The 20,308-nt window shown below is 34.8% G+C and overlaps 1 protein-coding gene across 2 annotated transcripts in view; it reads right to left on the bottom strand.

Moving 5' to 3' along the window:
* LOC121321463 (kinesin-like protein KIF20B) overlaps positions 1 to 20,002 on the bottom strand; it is a 28,532-nt gene extending 8,530 nt beyond the window's left edge. Inside the window, exons 1-21 of one of the 2 annotated variants that reach the window (XM_041260426.1) lie at positions 19,951 to 20,002; positions 15,374 to 15,491; positions 13,964 to 14,050; positions 13,738 to 13,857; positions 12,364 to 12,502; positions 11,903 to 12,087; positions 11,577 to 11,631; positions 11,048 to 11,269; positions 10,699 to 10,810; positions 10,537 to 10,608; positions 9,917 to 10,063; positions 9,360 to 9,522; positions 8,304 to 8,627; positions 7,862 to 8,001; positions 7,314 to 7,440; positions 6,982 to 7,183; positions 6,723 to 6,787; positions 6,512 to 6,631; positions 5,843 to 6,011; positions 3,370 to 4,600; positions 1,513 to 1,651 (exon numbers count right to left, since the gene is read on the bottom strand). In XM_041260426.1, coding sequence (XP_041116360.1) covers positions 1,513 to 1,651; positions 3,370 to 4,600; positions 5,843 to 6,011; positions 6,512 to 6,631; positions 6,723 to 6,787; positions 6,982 to 7,183; positions 7,314 to 7,440; positions 7,862 to 8,001; positions 8,304 to 8,627; positions 9,360 to 9,522; positions 9,917 to 10,063; positions 10,537 to 10,608; positions 10,699 to 10,810; positions 11,048 to 11,269; positions 11,577 to 11,631; positions 11,903 to 12,087; positions 12,364 to 12,502; positions 13,738 to 13,857; positions 13,964 to 14,050; positions 15,374 to 15,491; positions 19,951 to 19,952 — 3,939 coding nt within the window. In that variant the 5' untranslated portion in view covers positions 19,953 to 20,002. The remainder of the gene's footprint in view (positions 1 to 1,512; positions 1,652 to 3,369; positions 4,601 to 5,842; positions 6,012 to 6,511; positions 6,632 to 6,722; positions 6,788 to 6,981; positions 7,184 to 7,313; positions 7,441 to 7,861; positions 8,002 to 8,303; positions 8,628 to 9,359; positions 9,523 to 9,916; positions 10,064 to 10,536; positions 10,609 to 10,698; positions 10,811 to 11,047; positions 11,270 to 11,576; positions 11,632 to 11,902; positions 12,088 to 12,363; positions 12,503 to 13,737; positions 13,858 to 13,963; positions 14,051 to 15,373; positions 15,492 to 19,950) is intronic. The other variant, XM_041260427.1, reaches the window with a different exon arrangement.
* Positions 20,003 to 20,308: the final 306 nt, after the last annotated feature.

Raw genomic sequence — 20,308 nt, 5'->3', positions numbered from 1 at the left:
CTTTATTAATTTACATACAACAATACTGCGCGAGTATTCTTCAGAGTACAAGTAGTACTTTATTTATATTGTTATTCTGCAGTTAATTGAAAACAATATATATATATATATATCTATATATATATATATATATATATATATATATATATACACCAAAAACTTAGTGGTTTTTTTATCGGATAAAAAATGACTTGTAAAAATTTGTATTATTTATTTGTTTATGTTACTGACAAACATTATTGTAACATAGAAAAAGTTAATGACTTTTGAACAGAAAAACACCACAAGATATTCTTAATACAGCTGAGTTCTTACCTGTAAGCAGAAACACGTTTAAAGTCTGTAACTCGCAGCTAGCTTGGTGTTATTTACATTATCATACACACACATTACACACACATATTATATATATATATATATATATATATACACACACACACACACACACACACACACACTGCAGTTTGAGGTTGAAGCTACATTCCATCTTCAGTGGATGGAGCTGAAAGTAGTATTTTAATAGCAACGCTGTATTTATCTTGCATCTTTAAACTGTGGTAAAACCTCAATGTTTCTAGAAATATATTAAGGGCAATTCTCATACCTCCCATTTAACTTTGCACTACACCACACTTGCTGTAGCGTAGAGTGCATTTTAAACATGCCAATTGGAAGGTCTCAAACCACCGCTGGTAAAAGTAGAGTTTGGGATGAGATTGCTGTAGCTCTTCTTCATATGCACACTAATTGATAGATATACATTTAGAATGATTTTTAGGATTTAAGTAAACAATTAGCAATTCCTTAAATTCAGTAAGTAGTGATTAAAACCGGTATTGGTTAGTGATTGATATGCACATGTCTGGGATTTGTTTGTGTATTAGGGCAACTGAATGAAATAATTCCAGTGCATATTTTTGCTAACCTCCCACCCCCAAAAAATAAACCAATCAAAACAAAAGCTTTAGAAAACATGGACTCTATTTAGAATTGGTTATGTATTTTGACACGTAGATATTTGGCTCGTTTAGCAACGTGTGTTTAAAAATTGTACCAAACCTATGTTTTTTCTTTTTAATAAAAATTAATATTACAATAGGCCTAATCTGCAAAGGGCATGATGCAAACATAAAACAGTAAATCTCATTTTGCCAATCACGAAACACACGCTATTGTGTTAGTCTACAAATATCTTCTTTTTAAACATTAGATAAAGCTCTGATCTGACTCTTATCCTTAAGAATTGAAATAGAATCAGATTTTGAGTCAAATCTGAGCTCAGGCTCCACACTGATCTGTTTAATACAACACAATATGTCACTGGCAGGATCGGAGCCTGAATCCAGGATCGGATCCCTTTAGTACAACCGGCCCCAGATATGCATTTATATTCTCTAAATTGAACTACCTTTTCTATGCAAGGATCTTGTTGTTGTCGTCCCCTAACCCACATGCTAAAAATGCCCAACAAAAGCCGATGTTGGATAAAAGGGCTATTTAGACACCACTGACCTCCTTTTGCACTTGTTGTATTTGTTTCTTGGCATCAGCCAGCTTCTCTCTTAAGTCTGAGGCATCCTCATCTTTCCTCTGTAGATCAAGGTTCAGACTCTTGATTTTTATGTCACTTTCAGCAATCTCATTCTTTAATCTACAAAAAAAAAAGATATATAATTATGTGTCAATGAAATCTTCAAACATTCAAAATGAGTTTTCCATATACAGTGCCATGAAAAAGTATTTGCCCCCTGTCTGATTTTCTGCATTTTTGCACATTTTCCACATTGAATTTGGTCAGATCTTTTTGTGGGTTGTAGTAGTATATAGAGGGAGTCAGAGAAAAAATAACACCAAAGTTTACTGCTTCTTTCATTTGTTTGGTGTGCAAGGTAATCAAACATGCAATCTTCCGGTGTCAAAAAGTTATTGCCCCCCCCCCCCCCCCCCCCAGTTAACTCAACCCAATTAAAGGGATAAATAACAAGCAGGCCTGATTTGGGCCAGCCCTGCCCAATTAAAATCTGACTAACTTTGGCCCTTAATATCAGAGTGAAATTATCAGCACAGGTTCTAGAGGCACATCATGCCACGATCAACAGAAATTCCTGAAGACCTCTAGGGAAAAAAAGTTGTTGATGCCTATCAGTCTAAAAAGGGTTACAAAGCCATTTCTAAGGCTCTGGGGCTCCATCAAACCACAGTCAGAGCCATATTGTCCAAATGGAGAAAGTTTGGGACAATAGTGAATCTTCCCAGTAGTAGCCGTCCTGCCAAAATCTCTCCAAGAGCAAGGCGTAAAATCGTCCAGGGAGTCACAAAGAACCCTAGAACAACATCCAAGGATCTGCAGGCCTCTCTGGCCTTGGCTAAGGACAGTGTTCATGACTCCACCATCAGAAAGACACCGGGCAAAAATGGGATTCATGGCAGGGTAGTAAGGCGGAAACCACTGCTCATTAAGAAGAACATGAATGCTCGTCTCAAGTTTGCCAAAAAGCACCTGGATGATCCTCAAGAGTCTTGGAACAATGTTCTATGGACAGATGAGTCAAAAGTGGAATTTTTTGGCCAACACGGACCCCGTTGTTTGGTGAAAACTGCATTCCACAGTAAGCACCTCATACCAACGGCAAACATGGTGGTGGTAGTGTCATGATTTGGGGATGCTTTGCTGCATCAGGACCTGGACGACTTGCCATAATTTAAGGAACCATGAATTCAGAGAATTGTACAGAAAGTCAGGCTATCCGTCCGAGAGCTGAAGTGCAGCAAGACAATGATCCGAAACACACAAGCAAGTCTACATCAGAATGGTTGAAGAACAAGAAATCTAAAGTTTTTGAATGGCCTAGTCAAAGTCCAGACCTAACCCCTATTAAGATGTTGTGGCAGGATCTGAAACGAGCAGTTTATGCTCGAAAACCCAAAATGTCACCGAGTTGAAGCAGTTCTGTATGAAGGAGGGAGCCAAAATTCCTCCACGACGCTGTGATAGACTGATCAATAACTACAGGAAGCATTTGGTTGCAGTTATTGCTGCTAAAGGTGGTGTAACCAGTTATTGAGTCTAAAGGGACAATTACTTTTTTCACACGGGGGCATTGGGTGTTGCATAACTATTTAACAAATAAATGAAATAAGTATCAATATTTTGTGTTATTTGTTCACTTAAGGTCCCTTTTATCTAATCTTAGATTTTGGTTGAAGATCTGATAACATTCAGTGTCAAAAATATGCAGAAATGCAGAAAATCAGACAGGGGTCAAATACTTTCACAGTACTGTAAAGTGATATCCAAACTCTCCAGGACATCTGAAAGTGGTGCCTTTTTATAGGAAACTACAAACTAGCTTGGCATTTCTTACTTACTTTAATAATTTCTTTTCCTGCTCCGCTTCCTTTTCAGCAAGAGCCTCATTGGCCAACTTGATGTCTACTTGACTTTGCTGAACTACATCTTGAAGTTTGGTTTGTTGAAGACTGTATTGTGAGACTGCATCCTCAAGTTTGACTTGTGCGTCTTTTAAACTGCTTTGCAAAGAAGTCATCAAGGAGTCTTTCTCTGCAAGTTGTTCCTCCATCTTTGCTACTTTATCAGCATGGACCTTTGAGGTCTGTAAGAGGTCCTCCAGTTGTTTTATTGTTCCTTTGAGAGAAATGATGTCCTGTTCAAGCTCAGAATTCCTTTTTTTCATTTCATTGGCATCCAGCCTTTCAGACTCAAAATTCAGAATAGTTTCTTCTAATTTGGCTTTTAGCTGGTCCACGAGAGCCTCTTTTTCCTTCAGTTCATTACAGGTTACAGTTAATTCATGCAACTGTTGTCTCAGCTGCTCCTTTTGACCAGTAACCTGCAGCTTCAAGCTTTCGGCTTGTTGTTCCAGCTCTTGTATCTGCTGGCTCTTTTCAGAAGACAGCTTTACTATCTGCTCACACTCTTTGCGCAGAGCTTCGATTGTGGCATGGAAATGGCTGCCGTCTCCCTTTGCAGCTGTGGTTCTGGTATTTTCTAGTTCCAGACCAAGGACTACCAGCTGGTTTTGTAATGCCTCCATCTTTGACGATTTCTCCTGGGACTCCTGTTCAATTTTCACCAATAAATCCTTGGTGCTTTGTAAATCTGCAGCATTAGCCTTTGCCACCTCTTCCATGCCACAGAGCTGTTCATTTTTTTCCTGCAGCATTTGGATTTGTTCTGCCTTTTCCACTGCCTCTGTTCTGAGGAGTTCTATCTCTTTTTCAAACTGTTCTACTTTGTTGGTCTGCTGTTTGTTCGCATCTCTCTGTGCTTGCAGATCAGACATTACAATTTCATAAGAATTAGCCTGCTGCTTAATATTGTCCTTTAACTCACTGAAGTTCATTTTGGAGGAAGACAGTTCCTCTTTTAGTTTATTAATCTGCTCACATAGCCCCTGTTTTACATTTCTCTCAGTTTGGATGAACTCTCGAACTGAAGCTAACTGCTGCTCCAGTGTATCTACTTTCTCCTTTAATTCCATCACCTCTGCCTCTTTTGTTGAGAGGTCCTTTGTTAAGCCTTCAATTCTGTGCTCCTGGCAGATTACAATGGAGCAAAGACATTCCCCTTTAACTGGTCCTAAAAACAACATTTTAAAAAAGTGAAATTATAGTGGTCAAAATCAAACAAGAAAATCCATAAACTACCATAATCAAGTTATGGTTATATAAATAAAACAACAAATACATGGAAAGTTAAATCTAAGAGGATTTGCACTATATTTTGTCATACCAGAAACGTTTTTGTTTTCTTCAAACAATTAAAATAAGAGGAGTTGGGAATTTCAAAAACTAGACTGAGGCAAGTGTCTATCAGGACAGTGCAAACAGATGTAAAAAAGCAACAAGCTCAAAACATTAAAAAAGTGACTGATCTGATTTTTACAGGCAATTTGTCATCAATTAACTAACCAGTACACAACCACTTGTGCAAAGTAGCATTAGACTATTATGACTAAGACTAGCCATAGTAAAACACATTACTAAAATAGACAGAAGTTGTATGACAAACTAAAAATTTATAGTGTAAAAATGTTTATTTGGTTAGAAAGAGGAATGCAGAAGAGATGCATTGAAATACCTACAACAAGCTCTCAATACTACTTTATTATAGGATTAAACAGAAATATGTATTGGCTGTTATTTACTGAAATTTTGTTAGCTCTATGTCCTTCAAGATGAGGATTTAAGATTGAAGATTTAATTGGCCATTACATGTATAACTTTCTTCAATATTTTACACCATTGCATGGGTTTGTACAGTACAGGACCTTTTTTAAGGTGCGTTAGTTTGAAATATTTCTGAAAGGGCTCAATTATTGTTAGATACACCCATGGTGGGTGGGACAACCTTTGCACAGTATTTAATAAAAAAACAAAACTTAGCAATTACCATCTCTTAGGTTATATTACTGAGCAGTAACTGCCTCCTCATGAAGTCTGTAGTGTTAAAACTGAGAGCAAATTTTAAGTTGGCCTGCATGGCTTTTAAGGCAACCCCTTTTAAAAGCAAACATACACCAGCAAGCAAAGGGAAAGACATTTTATTTACTCTTAATCACAATTATAAAATCTTGCCAACCACATATAAACATGATGTTTGAAAATATTACATACAAGAGACAAACATTTAAAAGCAACACACACAACATATAACGTATGGGCAGAAAAGGGGAGGGGTAGAGTCAAAGGTTATTTCAATACTTTTTTTACGATTATCTGACCACCGATAACCTTTTCTTCAACCGAAGGATTTTGCGCCCTGTGATGGCTGTCTTCTTTTGCCCTGGTCTAAGCCCCACAATTGAGGCAGAATTGGTACCTTTCTTTAGAGGCGGCTGTCCCACAGGGTCCTGTTGATCATAAACTCGCTTTCTGCTACCAGTCTGAACAAGTTGATCCTTTTCCAACTGCGCACCATTTTCACTCATGCATGTACATTTCATTTGGAAGTTCAAGATTTCTCCTTTAATAGTTTCTACAGTCTTCTCCTAAACCCCAAAATAAGACATTCAAAATTAATCTTCCTATATACTATTTGGAATTGTACAAGCTAAAAGTAATCTTTATTGAACACGTTTATCAATGGCTTTTCTTATCAGAGCATTTAAGTAAACAAGACAATCGACAAATTGCTATCAACAAATTACATTTGCCTGTTGAGATTTACTACCTTGTTGAAAATGGTTACACTTAATTTATTTTAAATCAATCTCCAGGATCTCAGGAGACATTACCAACTTGAAAAAAAATAAAATAAAAATACAACACTGAAGAAAACAAATCAAATACTGATGAATACTGAATATCGATAACCTTCTTTAAATGCCATTCATTTGAGACAGTTTTATGATGTCTTATCAATTCAACAGCATTTTGAAACATTACAAATGATGCCACCTAATGAATGTGTTGGAAGAATATTCAAATCCCAATTGATGTGGAAGGCAATTTTAAATACTTTACGCAATTTGATCATAGTGGGACTTACAGAGCTTTTAGCAGACTCCTCCCAGCGGTCCAACACATCTTGTAGATTACTTATGACTTCATCTTTTTCATGACACATCTCTATAAGACGCTGTAATTTCTCATTCTGCGCTTCAATTTTCTTTAAAAAAAAGTTGTAACTAATTAGTCAAGTTTCAAACTGTTTTCACTAAACTCTGCCTTTATATTAAGGAAGGTTAACAAAGACTTACCTTTTCTGCTTCTTTTAGATGGTCATTGGGAGCTTGTATTTGACTACCAGTTAAGGCTTCTACTTCTGTAATTAAAACACACATCTAAAAATTAGACAATGTTAAGCATTGTTCATGTGATAGTAAGTAATGCTGCAGGACCATATTAAATTTAGACTGGAAATCCATGCATATAAAAATATAAACACTACAAACACCAATACTATACATTAATAGTTTATATACTGTAATTGAGCATTTAATGTATTATGCAACTTGCCTTTTGCTTTCATCCAAAGCTCTTTCTGTGTTTCGGTTAGTTTTTCAGAAACTGTGGCAAGCTGGGTTTGAAGAGTGGCAATATCTTGTGTTTCAGGCAAGGTTACAAGACACGTTTGTGCTGCTTCTGCTTGTTTTTTTATATCAGCAAGGTCATCTTGCATGGACCCCATCATTCCCTCCAGAATAGTCTCGGTCTCCTCCTGTAGTATAGAAATACTACTGAGATCAACAGTAATACACCAGGTTGACAGTTTCTACAGAAGTTGCCTTTCATGTCACACATACAAATGTATTTAACACTGTTTAAAAAGGCCTGGAAAGGCCAATTACCTTTGATTCGCAATGATTTGGTTCTATTTTGGGACTACCACGTTGTTTGACCACCAGAGTCTTTAAAATGTTAAGTCGCTCTTCAGCTCTCTCCTCAATTATCTCTTTTTCTTTCTCGAGACGTTCACTTGGTAGAGAGAAAAAACAGTTAGGGGAAAAAAAAAAAACACAATATGCTAACAATAAAAATACTGTGAAATGACTTTTATATAAAATCTTAACCGTGACCAATTATTAAATAGACTGAACTACAAAACAAAATCACGCATCTAATTATATTCAGTAGCATACGCAGGCAAGTGTCTTTGTATTTACAGAAAATAGACATAAAATCGACTAAAATGGTTTAATGTCAATATGTTAGTATACGTGAACCAGAATACGTTTACAGTAGGTATGCATCTTGTTCACATGAGTGCACATTCCTTAAACCCGACTTAGACAACGTAAAATGTAAATTGTGTAACTGAACTAAATAAAACTTCCATCCAGACCCTAAAGTAGTAAATTCATTTAACATGTTAAACCTTGACTTAAAAGCTTACTACCTGAAATCACATTCCCTTTGTTCGAACAGCTGCATGAATTCCTGGGAAACCTCTTCTCGAATCCTGCTCTCCATAATTAGTTTATCTGTTTTTTCTTGAACTAATTTGTTCTGCAGTTCTGTTATTTGAGCAAGCATTTTCTGTAAAATTAAAAAAATATATATTTTTATATATTTTTTTATATATATATATATTTATATATATATATATATATATATATATATATATATATATATATATATATATATATATATATATATATATATATATATATTCTGTTTAACAGTCATTTAAAGAGCAATTATATTGATGTTTTTGTCAACATTAAAGTTTTAAATCTAGCAATACATCATTTGAGAAATGTTAAAGAATATTGGAATATTTTATTAATTCACTCATCTAATTTAAACATTTGTGAACAGTTAATTGTAACTAGACATACCTCGTACGATTCCTTGTCAATTGTGATTTCATTGTCATCTCCTTCACCCTCACTGTGAATAGTCTCTTCCATACTTTCCTCTTCAGAACTTCCCTCCTCATTCTGAATAGTCTCTTCCACATTTTCCTCTTCAGAACCTTCTTCCTCATCGGCACCATCACTGGTTTCTGGCACATCTTGCAAACTCATATCCCAGTTAACAAAGGAGCTTTTTCTTGACCGCCAGTATTTCTTTCTGTCTGCATTATTAATAAGAAAGGACACCTCCCTAGCTGATTTCTTGGGGATAAATGGAAGAGGTTTTACTGTATTGAGAACCACCACCTGCAAGAAAATAAGTCAGAACTTGAATATGAAGTTAGGTTGCACAAAACAGGCAGTAACTTACCAAATTTAAAAGGTTCTACCTTTAAGTTATCATTTCAATAAAACCATATCAAGGTATATCAAATGCAAGTCTTTTGATAAGAAAGATGGTGAACTACACACATTGGCAACTAAACTCAAAACAGAGACTCCACCTAGTGAAGAATATCCAATCTGTGATTGACATAAAAAGACAGGATTTAAACAAACAGGAGTCAGCCTTCATACAATGCCTTTTCTATTTATCAAGCTATGTAACAGCAAGTTTATTTCAAGATTACACAAAGTCAAAAACTTCCAAAAGCTTGACGAAGCTTGGTGTAAAAAAACAGTTCAGTTGCGGTTGTTAAAATAGTTATTACTGGTCCCCCTTTTATCTTTTGAAATTTGATGCTACTTCCCAGTACAATAAAACCTTCCTGTACAGTAGTTCAGTTTTTCCTCTAATTGCCAAGCTGGTTTGTGAAGATAAACTAAATCAGCTCCATCAGAGCCAGTTCTAGAAAACAACGAATGGGTCAGATTCGTGATGCAAGCATTGAGCTTAAGCGATTGAAAGCTTACCCTGTGAAAGGTTTACAGCAGGTGTACCAAGCATCTGCTGGGACCGCACAAAATCATTCTGGTTGCCACAACTGCGGAATTGCATGATTGGTACCATATATATTCAAGAAGTTAAATGTGCCTCACCTTCTGAGCAACTGCCGAGAACTTTAACACATTAAGGGTCTCATCAAACATGGAGGCACACTGGTTAATATTCACAATCATACAAGCTTTTCCTCTGCCACAAAAGAAATCTTTAAAATACTGTGTCAGCTTGCTCTCTCTAAATGGCACGTGTTGTTGCAGCCTACAAGATAAAAAAGATTATGTGTTAGTAAGATTATGAACTATGTTTTATATTCAGGTAGTGTTTATGCATTTACTGTGCTGAACAAGAAAGGTTAACTCAAAATAAGCCAATAGGAGTTGTGGTTTGAAAATTAAAAAAAAAAAAAAAAAAAGGTTTCTCTATAATACTGTCACCCTCTTGTGGTTTACAGTTTACATTGCAAGTAAAATTTTAAAGATTAGAGGCATGTGGATGCACAAAAGGAGTCAAGCATATTTAACTGCTCAAGCATACTTCCAAAGCTGGATCGGAACAGGCTAAAAGTATTAGTCCAAAAGCTTAACATTTATTAGATACCAGCAAGCAAAAGCTGCCTAAAGTAGGTCTTGAACAGTATTAAAAGCAAACTTGCTTTGACTGCTGGTTGTGTCTCAAAGCATTGATACATTTTCCTAGAGTCATCAATGAGGTATTGATGTTTCCAGCTTCTTTTAAGCGATCTCCCTTATTCTGAGTCTTGGCACACCTCTCTGATCCAGCAAGATCACACAATGAGAACCTTAGAAATAGATAAAATGTGCATTTTAAAATTGGTTAAAGCAATACAGTCCCTTTCAAAAAAAAAAAAAAACTCTATATTAAATACTATGTTCAATGTTAAACAAACAATAACACAGTTAAAAAAATATGAAATTTAAAACAATTGCCTGATTGACCATCGCAATAAAACCCTGACTGTGCATTTACCCTGAACATTTCAAATTACCTTCTTCCCTTCTGACGCAGCAAACTAGAAGTAATGCCTTCTTATCAGGGCTCTATTGCAAGAGACGTCTTTACTACAGTCTATGTAGTTTCAGACAGCCTTGTTGTTAGTCCTATTGGTTTACATTCAGGAATATTTTTGCTATAGGAATGTAAACATGAATGCCACTAAAGCATACAAGTTGCAGCACTAAGATGTGTTTTTATATATTAAAAAAAAATCAGCGCAAAGTTTAAGACTACTGTGAAGTTACATTGAATACTTACTCACTGACTTTTAGCACACGGGGTACTCCAATGTCTTCAATCTGTAAAATCCGAATACTGAAAATACTATGACTGTGGGGGGGGGGGGGGTTTAAAAAAAAAAAAAGTCATTTACAAAATTGTCTTTGTGAAATAAATTAAAAGTAAAGGACACAGTTTTACCTCCTGCTTGAAAGGTTGTTGAGCTTGGTGCAGGAAATCGTTTGATGTTTCTTCCCAAGCTTCAGAATTGCATATGCTTCTTCCGGGCTAGACACTTGAACCCACTTAAGATCTAAAAAAAAAAAAAAAAAAAGATATCCAACAAACCAATGTATTTCAGGGAATTAGCCAAACTAGCTACAGTACAGATTTCGCAAGCCTTTATTTTTATCTGCAAGGTTTAAAATATTATATAAATAAAACACTGCATTAAGGTTTCAATTTTGTTACACGTTGCACCAAGTGTATAGTAGCAAAAGGATTAAAATAAAATGGTTCTTCTAAATATTGCCTAGATAAGTTAATTTACCTTTTACAAAGGTGTTGCCTTTGACATCCTGTGCAAGTCGAAGTGTATTTCTCTTCAGTGCGCTGTTTGACACCGGGTCGAGTAAATCAAAAATGTTCTCATTATAAATTTCACAGAAAGACACCCAGAGTGAAAATGTTAGATTAGTGCCAACATTTAAACTAAACCGTTCTGAAGAATCAAGCTGTTCTTCAAAGTCTCCAAGAACATCGATGGAGGAACCTGTTGACAAGTTTATAGCACATACTGTAAAATTAGCTGAAATTGTTTTGTGAACCAATCCAATTTAACTATGCAGAACACCAATCTTGCTCTTAAAGTTCAATATACAAACATTTGGGTCTACTGTGATCTAAAGAGAGGCAGGATTTGAAGGGGGTGATATTTTCTCTAGATTCACTGAGACTATACTGCAAATTTAAAAAGCTTAACAATTATAAGACAGCTGATCTAAAGGTAGCTTTTTATCTATTCCGAGTACTGTATATCTACACATTAGGTCCACTTATTCAAAGGGAACACTGATTACCTTCTGATCTGGATGAAAACTTGTTGCTTGAATTTAGATGGTTTTGTGAATCCACCTACAAAATAAAACGAAGATTTTTTTTTAAGAAAGGGAAATGACAAACAGTTCTTTGGTACAAATTTGTATTCCTTTGAGAAAGGCAGTTTTGTGAAATATTCCATATTAGATGACCAAGTAAAATATTTCAAACATATTTAAAAAATATAGCAAACATTAGATTATATTAGTTATTCTCCAATTTCCCAAAGCAGTTAAAATAAGGATACTAAAAGGCTGCCTTTTTCCCCACAAAAAAATGAAATGTAGCTGAAGAGCCAAACCTTTACCTCTTTCATTAAGCGAAGAATACCATTTTTATTTGCAATTTCTTCCAACTGCTGTTCTTTGGTAAGTCGTATGTGTTCTCTACACCTTTGTGGTTTCAGATCCATATTCTCATACAGTCTGTCATCAATGCTTTTAAACAGCATATTCAAAGACCTTGGAAGAATCCCAATGTCATGTTCAGGGCCTATTATATATATATGTTTTAAAAAAAATAAATAAAGCAGATTATAAAAATTACAAGACCACAAACATTTACTTTCTTTCAGGTGTGATGTTTAAGCAGCAAGTAACGAATTAAAATCATTTTGATGTGTGGTCGCCCGATTTAACATTATATGCAATACGGCCTATGATGCCTCACTTACGTGACATCTTGCATTTGATCTAAAACAGATAAGCCATTAAAGTAAAATACATGTTATACTTTTAAATTACTGTATATAAAGATGATGGTTCACACCTAAAAAAGTGAAGGTTTTCCCAGCATTGGACACTCCATATGTAAAAACCAGAGAATTCGCCCCATCAAGAAAGTCTTTAACCATAGATTTGACAGTGCCGTTAAAGATCTCCTCCTGTGTGGTTTCAGGACCATAAACCTACAAAATAGAAACAGAGTAAATATATGAAATATAACCAGTTTGTTTTTCAAAATAAGCCGTCGACCGGCGCGATCCACCACCCCCAAAAAATATTCATTTTTGGGTATTATCAATCAGTCCATTTTTGCCATATCGTACTGTAAGGCGATATATAGTACATAATAGCTATACATATGCACACAAACACAAAAAACATTCCTTTTGTTGCGATATCTGGGGTTTGTGTATAGAGGCTGTTCATCTAAAAAGAAAGGCATGATGGGATATCACCTGAAACATTATTAGCTGATATACAAATGCTTAAGTACAGAGAGGTGTTGTATATATTATTAACACCTCCAGAAGTTTCATGCAACAGGTGTGATGGTGAACAAACATGTGCGAGTACCGTTGTGAAAAAAAAAAACGCTTAAGTTACATTTAAGAAATTTAGAATAGTGGAAAAAAAACCCCAAACACAGGTTTGTAACAAAACACACACAAAAAATAATTAATAGGTTATAATGCAGCAAAAGCTCAATAATTAAACAAAAAAGAAAGTGAAAAGGTTACCAAACCAACTTTATCTTTCGCCAGTCAAATCGTAGCGCGTCTAAATAAAGTTTTGAGTCCCACAAACAGATTTTTTTCGTCTTGCATCTATAGCAGTCACAACATTGTCAAGAGTTTAGGATGATTTAATCGCGCAGCGGATTCCCTAGTTTGATGATGAGTTGAAAATCTCTTCAGTCAAAAATGTAAGCACAGTAAATTTAAGACATTCTTATAATAAAAAACAATAGTAATGTAGCACAAGTTTCCCATGTTACAACTGTACACAATTAAAGGTGCAGTCACCCATTCCACTGATTTTCAGCCAGTCTTGTTCTGCATGCTCCAAAATTAAAATTTTCTTGTTAATTTTGCCTTGCTGCAAGTAGTGCTGAAATAAAACTTCTTCATTGCACTAACGGAGTACTTTCAGACACAAGCAGACCACTACTAGTCTAGCACATACTTAAACCACCCAAAATTGCGCAAAAATGCACATGTTAATCCCTTTCAAAAATGGGGGGCATCCTATTACTTTGTAAGTGTCACATACCTTAAAACAAATTGAAAACCCTGCACAACAAAGAAAATATCTCAACTAACATGCAACCAGCATGGGCAGCTGGTTTTACAACTACATAGAACGCCCATCCGAGATATTTTTTACAACACTTAAATCAGAATACTTTTACTTTACTCACATGTGAAAAATGGAAGCGTTGAGCCATCTGCGGGAGGGATTTATCACTGAGTCTACATGTTAAGGAGTGTCTTGGAGCTTTTAGGATCACACTGTTCGAGTTCTCAGTTTCAACACATTCCTACAAATTAAAATATATATTAAAATATGCATTAAACCACTGCATTACCAGTTGTGTGGAATCCTGGCTGATATTTTCTGAGTTTCAATTGCTATGAATCACTTACCTGTGATTCATCCTTATCTATTTCAGATTGCCTAAAAGGCCTTATGCGAAGGTAAACTTGCAGATGTTCCTTTTCCAGTAAACTATCCTGAGAAAAAAAAAAAAAAAAAAAATATTAATTTCATCTCTGGGTAGAGGAGGGGAAAAAAAGATCAAAATAAATGCCACGAACTATATTATAAACATAAAATTAGGCTAATTCAATCACATTGTATAAACATGTTGATCAAAATACCAGTATGCATTTAAATATTTCATTTGTGGAGGCAAACTAATTTACAGTACCTCCACTAAAAATAGTTACAGAACATCTAAACTAGGGGTTCACAACTGTGCTCAGGCATGCACTCCTATTTATCTCTTTGCATTAAACCACACCCTCCATCAGCCTTCACCAATTCCGGGTTTGCCAGTCAGACCAGGATTGGTGAACCCGACAGACTGGCATGTGACATTAATAGTATAACTTAAGAGATCATCCCTTCTACTTTTGAGCTAATAACTGCTGTGTCCTCTGTATACATATTTCCAAAAGCTCTTTAGAATTAGAAATAAGTTATAAAACTAAAAGGTTTCTACCTCAACCACCGTGTCGTTTACTTGCGTTGAGCGGGTAAGGAAATAAAGGATTATAACTAAATAAATTAATACATAAATGCAAGTTGTTTTTTATTTATTTATTTATTATTTAAATCAGGGGGTTGACAACATTTTCTTCAGGTAGTTTTCACTTTTCTGTATATACAACTCCAAAATTATTCTACAGAATAGAACTCACAAAACAGCTAGTTACTCCACACACACACACAGCGCCGCCTCAGTGTAACGCCCAAAAAACCACCTGTTTTCTCGTTAACCAGTGATCCAAATAAACATACAAAAACCTTTAGCACAAGTGTCGTCGGTGGGCTTCTGGGTAGTGTGGTTTTCAAAGCAATCCATTATATTTTTTATAGGAGAATAACAGCGGTAAAAGACTGTTTGTGAAGTTTTGTTTTTTGGTTTTTTTTGGGGTGCAGTTGCAAGCAGAATTCCATTCCCAAAATGCCAATTCCGTTCCCAATGCCCAATTCTGCGATTGTGGAAAATCAGTAGTCCTACAAAACCCATAAATTAAACTAAAAGCTAAGACATCCCCTATTTATAAACTGCAGAGCTTTTAGAAATCGCCAGAAAGTCAAAAAAAAGTTTTTTTCTGTCAGTTTGGCACCCCCTCCCCCCCGATCTAAATGCTAGAAAACAAAATTAGGGTCACTGGAGTCAATCTTAGTGTTTGAAACATTTTAAAAAGAACAGAATAGTACAATACATGTCACCAGCACAGAATGGATTTCACGAACAGTTTAGTATCAAAAAACATGTTATGTAAACCTGACAAAAGCATTATGCCACAATGCTCATTGTAGTTTACCTGTGACAGCACAGAAGTTGAAGACACAGAAGAAAATTCTTCAAAAAGATCTTTTCTCAAGTCCTCCACGCTCATGGGTTCTGTTCGGTCAGGCTTTCCATTAAGACATGTCTCCATCCTGTGGAAAGTGAAATATAGGCATGTCCTGGAGTTTATGGACTAACATGTTACCTTCTCAAGCTATAATGAACACTCTGTTTGTGAGGACTGCCATACAAGTTTGCTATCCTTGTATGACTGATTTTTAAACTTTTTTTTTTTTTTTTTTTTTTTTGAGATTTCACTTTTATCTTTACATGTCCTTTTACAGGTTTCAATGTCCCTTAATGTATCTATGATCTTTATGTTTAATGTGGACTAAAATGTCACCCAAATTTGCATCACTTCTAAAAGCTACAATCTGTGCTTTCGGAAATATTTTTTCTGAATTACGAAGAATACATAAGTACTTCCAAACAATTTTTGAAATGCTGGGTAATAATTTAGAATATGTAATTATTAATGGTACTTTATTAACCCTCGCTTCCCTTTTTGTATAGTCAAGTAGTTCATGCCTATCGAGTTTGTCAACTTTTCTCAATAATTTGTTCTAATCATTTCTTGTCTAGTTTATTCAATAAGATTGCCTCCCATTTACCCATAAATGTGCTTCCAAAATGCACACCTAGTTTTGAGCCTATTGCTGTGCCATCATTCTGTTTGTAACTTCTATTTCCAAATGTAAAATAACAATTTTCTAAAACTATCTTGATCATATTTAATATTTTTTCTATAGGTATCATGTTCTTATGTACTCTATTTGCCAGAGCCTCTTCACATGCTTCTAAAGTATCATCCCTGGGAACACTGGGGTACAGGGATTTTACAGCCATGCTAAATAAAATGGTATTCTCTGGAAGTTTAAGCTTTATATTATTAATCCTTTTCAGAAAACGTGTTGAATCTTTAACATAGCTAGGTAAGCTTTCAACATGTGGCTGTAGCTGCTTTTCAGCTATTTCCACATAACATATGTTGGGTTATCAATTCAATTGTGCCAATCATTCGCATTGGGTGTTTTTCTTTATTTTTGGGTTACCTCTACCCAAACCTTTACTTGGATTTTACGGAAGCATGTAATTTACTTATTTTAATACAAACCCATTGTTATATAACCTACAAAAATTCACACTTCTTTCATGCCATTATTATTGGTTTTTACATTTATATTTTGCAAGTCAGTCTGTATTGCTTTTATTCATCTTTTTACATTACTACCATCCCAGAACCTTTATACATTGGTCTTATAATCATACTATCATCGTTTAGTAATTCCTTTAGCACTTCTTCATTTGTAGTTAAATTTAGTTTACCTTTACTTCTTAGGCCTGTTACTATTTAATTTCTAACTACTTTAAATATACATGTATAGCCATTTACTTCTTGCCTCTGGAGGAGTTCAATGGTGCTTTCTTTTCATTTCTATTCCATGTTCACACACATTGATTCTATGTGTGTTTCATCATAAAAGTATTCCACTAGCCTCATCCATTTTTCTCCATTCTTTTAATTTTGTTACTAACATATCCTTATCTATGTACCTCCTTGCCAGAACAAACTTGAGCCCCATGAATGTAATGCTTTTTGCCCACAAGTAAATAATGCAGCCACTGAAACATACTGTAAATTGGTTCAAAGAAATGTTGACACTGCTATTAACAAAACTAAAATACTTAACTGCAGTCATGATGAGCTTGATGCACTGAAGAACTTTAAATGTAATTATAATGTGAATGTTAAACCAGCAGATTAGGGGGGTGACCTTGTCTTATTGTCTAAAGATTCCTATATCACAGAAGTAAAACGCAAGGTCCATAAATCATTGGACAATCCATCAGACCGCCCTATTGTCTCTGGTATTGGTTCTCTTATTGAACCGCTCTCTAATTACATTGATTCCTTTCTGAGACCCTTGGTTATTGAATTGCCTTCATATCCTAGGAACACAATTGACTTTAAGTCAATTATCAAATTTAAGATTACCTAATAAAAATATAATTCTTGGTACACTTGGTGTTGTAAGTCTATATACCAATATTCCACATAGTGATGGTCTAAATGCGCTTAAATTTTATCTTGATAACAGAAATGACATCCAGACACCTACTGTATTACTACTTGAAATTTCTGCAACTTTAACGTATTTGCTTTAAAGTTGACGATTTTGACCTTTAAGCTGGTAATAATATATATCTGCAATATTTATATAGGAACTACCCAAGTGATTGGTTAGATAATGCTCTCTTTAAAGTTCACAACCTAGATACAAATCCTTACGTGTAGAAGAATAAAGAATTCTCTTCAATTTGTTGCACAACTTTTTCAACACACAGTTATGAGATTAAAAACATTTAGAAAACATTGGCACATTCTATCAACTGATACTATTGGCAGTAAAAATATTTCACGATATGCCCTTCTTTACACATTATAGCGGTAGAAATATGCGGGATATTTTAGTTCATGTGGATTCATTAAAAATACAGCTAAAAATTAACTGGGGTACAGTAATTAATATATTCTTTCCATGTCGGAAATGCGCAGCTTGCGAGAATGCTATTAAAACCAAAACCTTCACATGTCATGTTACTAACAAAGAATATATGATTTCTCAAGTTACTATAATTCTGATTTTGTTATTTATTTAAGCTCTTTCCTTGCAATTAACAATATGTCAGCAAAAACAAGACTACGAGTTCGCATTAAACAACATAAAAGTGACATCCGTAGAAATCACTCCATTTCAGATTTAAAATTGTGTGGTATACAAAGATTTAAGAGTCAACCTCGTAGAGGGGGTGGTCTAAACCAAAAATTACTTTAATGTGAAGCAAAATGGATTCTCTCAAAAACAGTACAACCTGAAGGAATTAATGAAGAATTAGGTTTATCATGTTATCTTTAGAATAAATATATCATCTTTATTAAATCATCTCTAATACGAACGCCAATGCTATGTAATTGTGTTAATTTGATTCCACATTTATATGAATTGCTATTATCTGGATAATTGTTTGTTTAAACGCATCAGTCTATCAATATGCTACATTTTTACATGATAGTTTCCTGTCAATGTAATTATTTAATAGAGTATATATTATATGTTCTTTGATGTCTATGTTCTAATGTTAATTGGTCTGTATATCTGTTTTTAATTGAACACCCAGGTGTTTCTAACTTGTTTAGCACAGCACTGAAGATGGTCAAACGACCGAAACGTCTGCACTGAGCTCTTTATTTGCTTGTTCTTTGATGTAATAAAAAATGTTTTTTCGCTTATTTTGATTATGTAGTGGTTTCCTTGTCGCCACTCTTGATCAGTGTGCGGAGACTTTTTGACTTCTGTTACTATATGTAATTGGGGATCTACGCACCTCGTTTCGTTTGTTTGGACTTCGTTTTTAAGGCGCAGTAAGAATTTTATACAAGACTTATTTCTGGAAATGGCTGCACCTGTCTGGAGATATTTATAAACAACAACAAAAAAAGCCAAACAAATTGTATATAGCTACAAGGCAGAGCCTAATTTTCTCTGTCAGTATTGAAGAGCTCCCAGGTTGGCAATCAAAGAAGTTTGATCACAGCTCCTGGACTAAGAGTAAAACCTTTGAAAATAAAAACATTTAATCAGTCTAAGGCGGTTTAAATTAGTTTGAAATTGCATCGGGTCACTATGACCCAAAACATGATAGATGTACCTAAAATCTGAACATAATAGGAGTGTTAAGAGGTGCTGGAATTCAAAGACTATGAAACACGTTTTCAGTTCTTCGAAGAATAAACTATGCTGCCTGAACATGACAGTATAATGGGCCAGCAGTAGCAGAGAATAATTCTTATTAACGTGACTAACTTTTGGAAATTTGTTTTAAAGCAACATTAGTCGTCCATAAAGTAAATAGCTTCCAAAATCAGCCTGAATAATAAACAGCCAGAAGCGACATCACTGCATCAACTTCCTATCTACGGCTTGCACATTTCAATTGTAAAATTACATTATACATCATGTATGAATGTTATCTGACAGTACATACCAGGAACAGTACAACATGGCTGTCACACGATTCTGTCAGGGGTGCAATAAATACTGAATACAGTAAATAAAGCCCACACAATTCATTCATCGAAATCCACATTACTAATTTACACATACATTTACACATTGCAGAACTGTTAGTAAACAAGCTCCATATTTATTACAGGACTAAGACTAAAAACACCTCAAGTATGCACTCTTACAGCTGTAGTATATATCGATTTTCATTTATATTTGAAAATTATGCCATCTATGTTTTATAACTGTCATCAGCTCTATATTACGTATTTATTTTTTATTTTAATAATACACAAATAAACCACCACTAGTCTTCTGTCTGATTTGGAATCGTAATGCAAGTTCCTATACGGGTTGCCCAAGGCTTTCAGACAGTGTTTGCAGAAACATTTATTTATAGTCCATACCGAAGATAATGCTTTCTACTGATTGATAACATGTATTATTGCAGACACTAAAGTAATACAAATATAAGAAAACTTACATGACTGATGAAGACAGTAGCACTAGTTTACCTACGTTTTATCCACTCCCAAACTGTCGCGGTTTAATTTAAATCCAACCAATCGCTATACCGTAACAACGCACGGAATCATGGGAGAATACAGACAGGCGACAAATACGCTTTTTATGCTAACATAAACATATGTCTATTGTAGGTATGTAATACCATTGACTAATAAACGATTTAAATACAAAAAATAAAAAAAATAAACATTACTCAATTTTGTTCAAGAAATTAATACCGTCACAGGCCGTGGTGTATGGTGGGAATTGTAGTTAGATAAGGAAACCAAATCAGACTGTTTTTATTTTATTTATTTTTTTATAAGCAAGAATAC

Source organism: Polyodon spathula, chromosome 10, assembly GCF_017654505.1.
Source record: "Polyodon spathula isolate WHYD16114869_AA chromosome 10, ASM1765450v1, whole genome shotgun sequence".
In the NCBI taxonomy this organism is placed as follows: Eukaryota; Metazoa; Chordata; class Actinopteri; order Acipenseriformes; family Polyodontidae; genus Polyodon; species Polyodon spathula.
The sequence above is the reverse complement of the archived record's forward strand: the minus strand, read 5'-3'. Positions and strand labels throughout refer to the sequence as shown.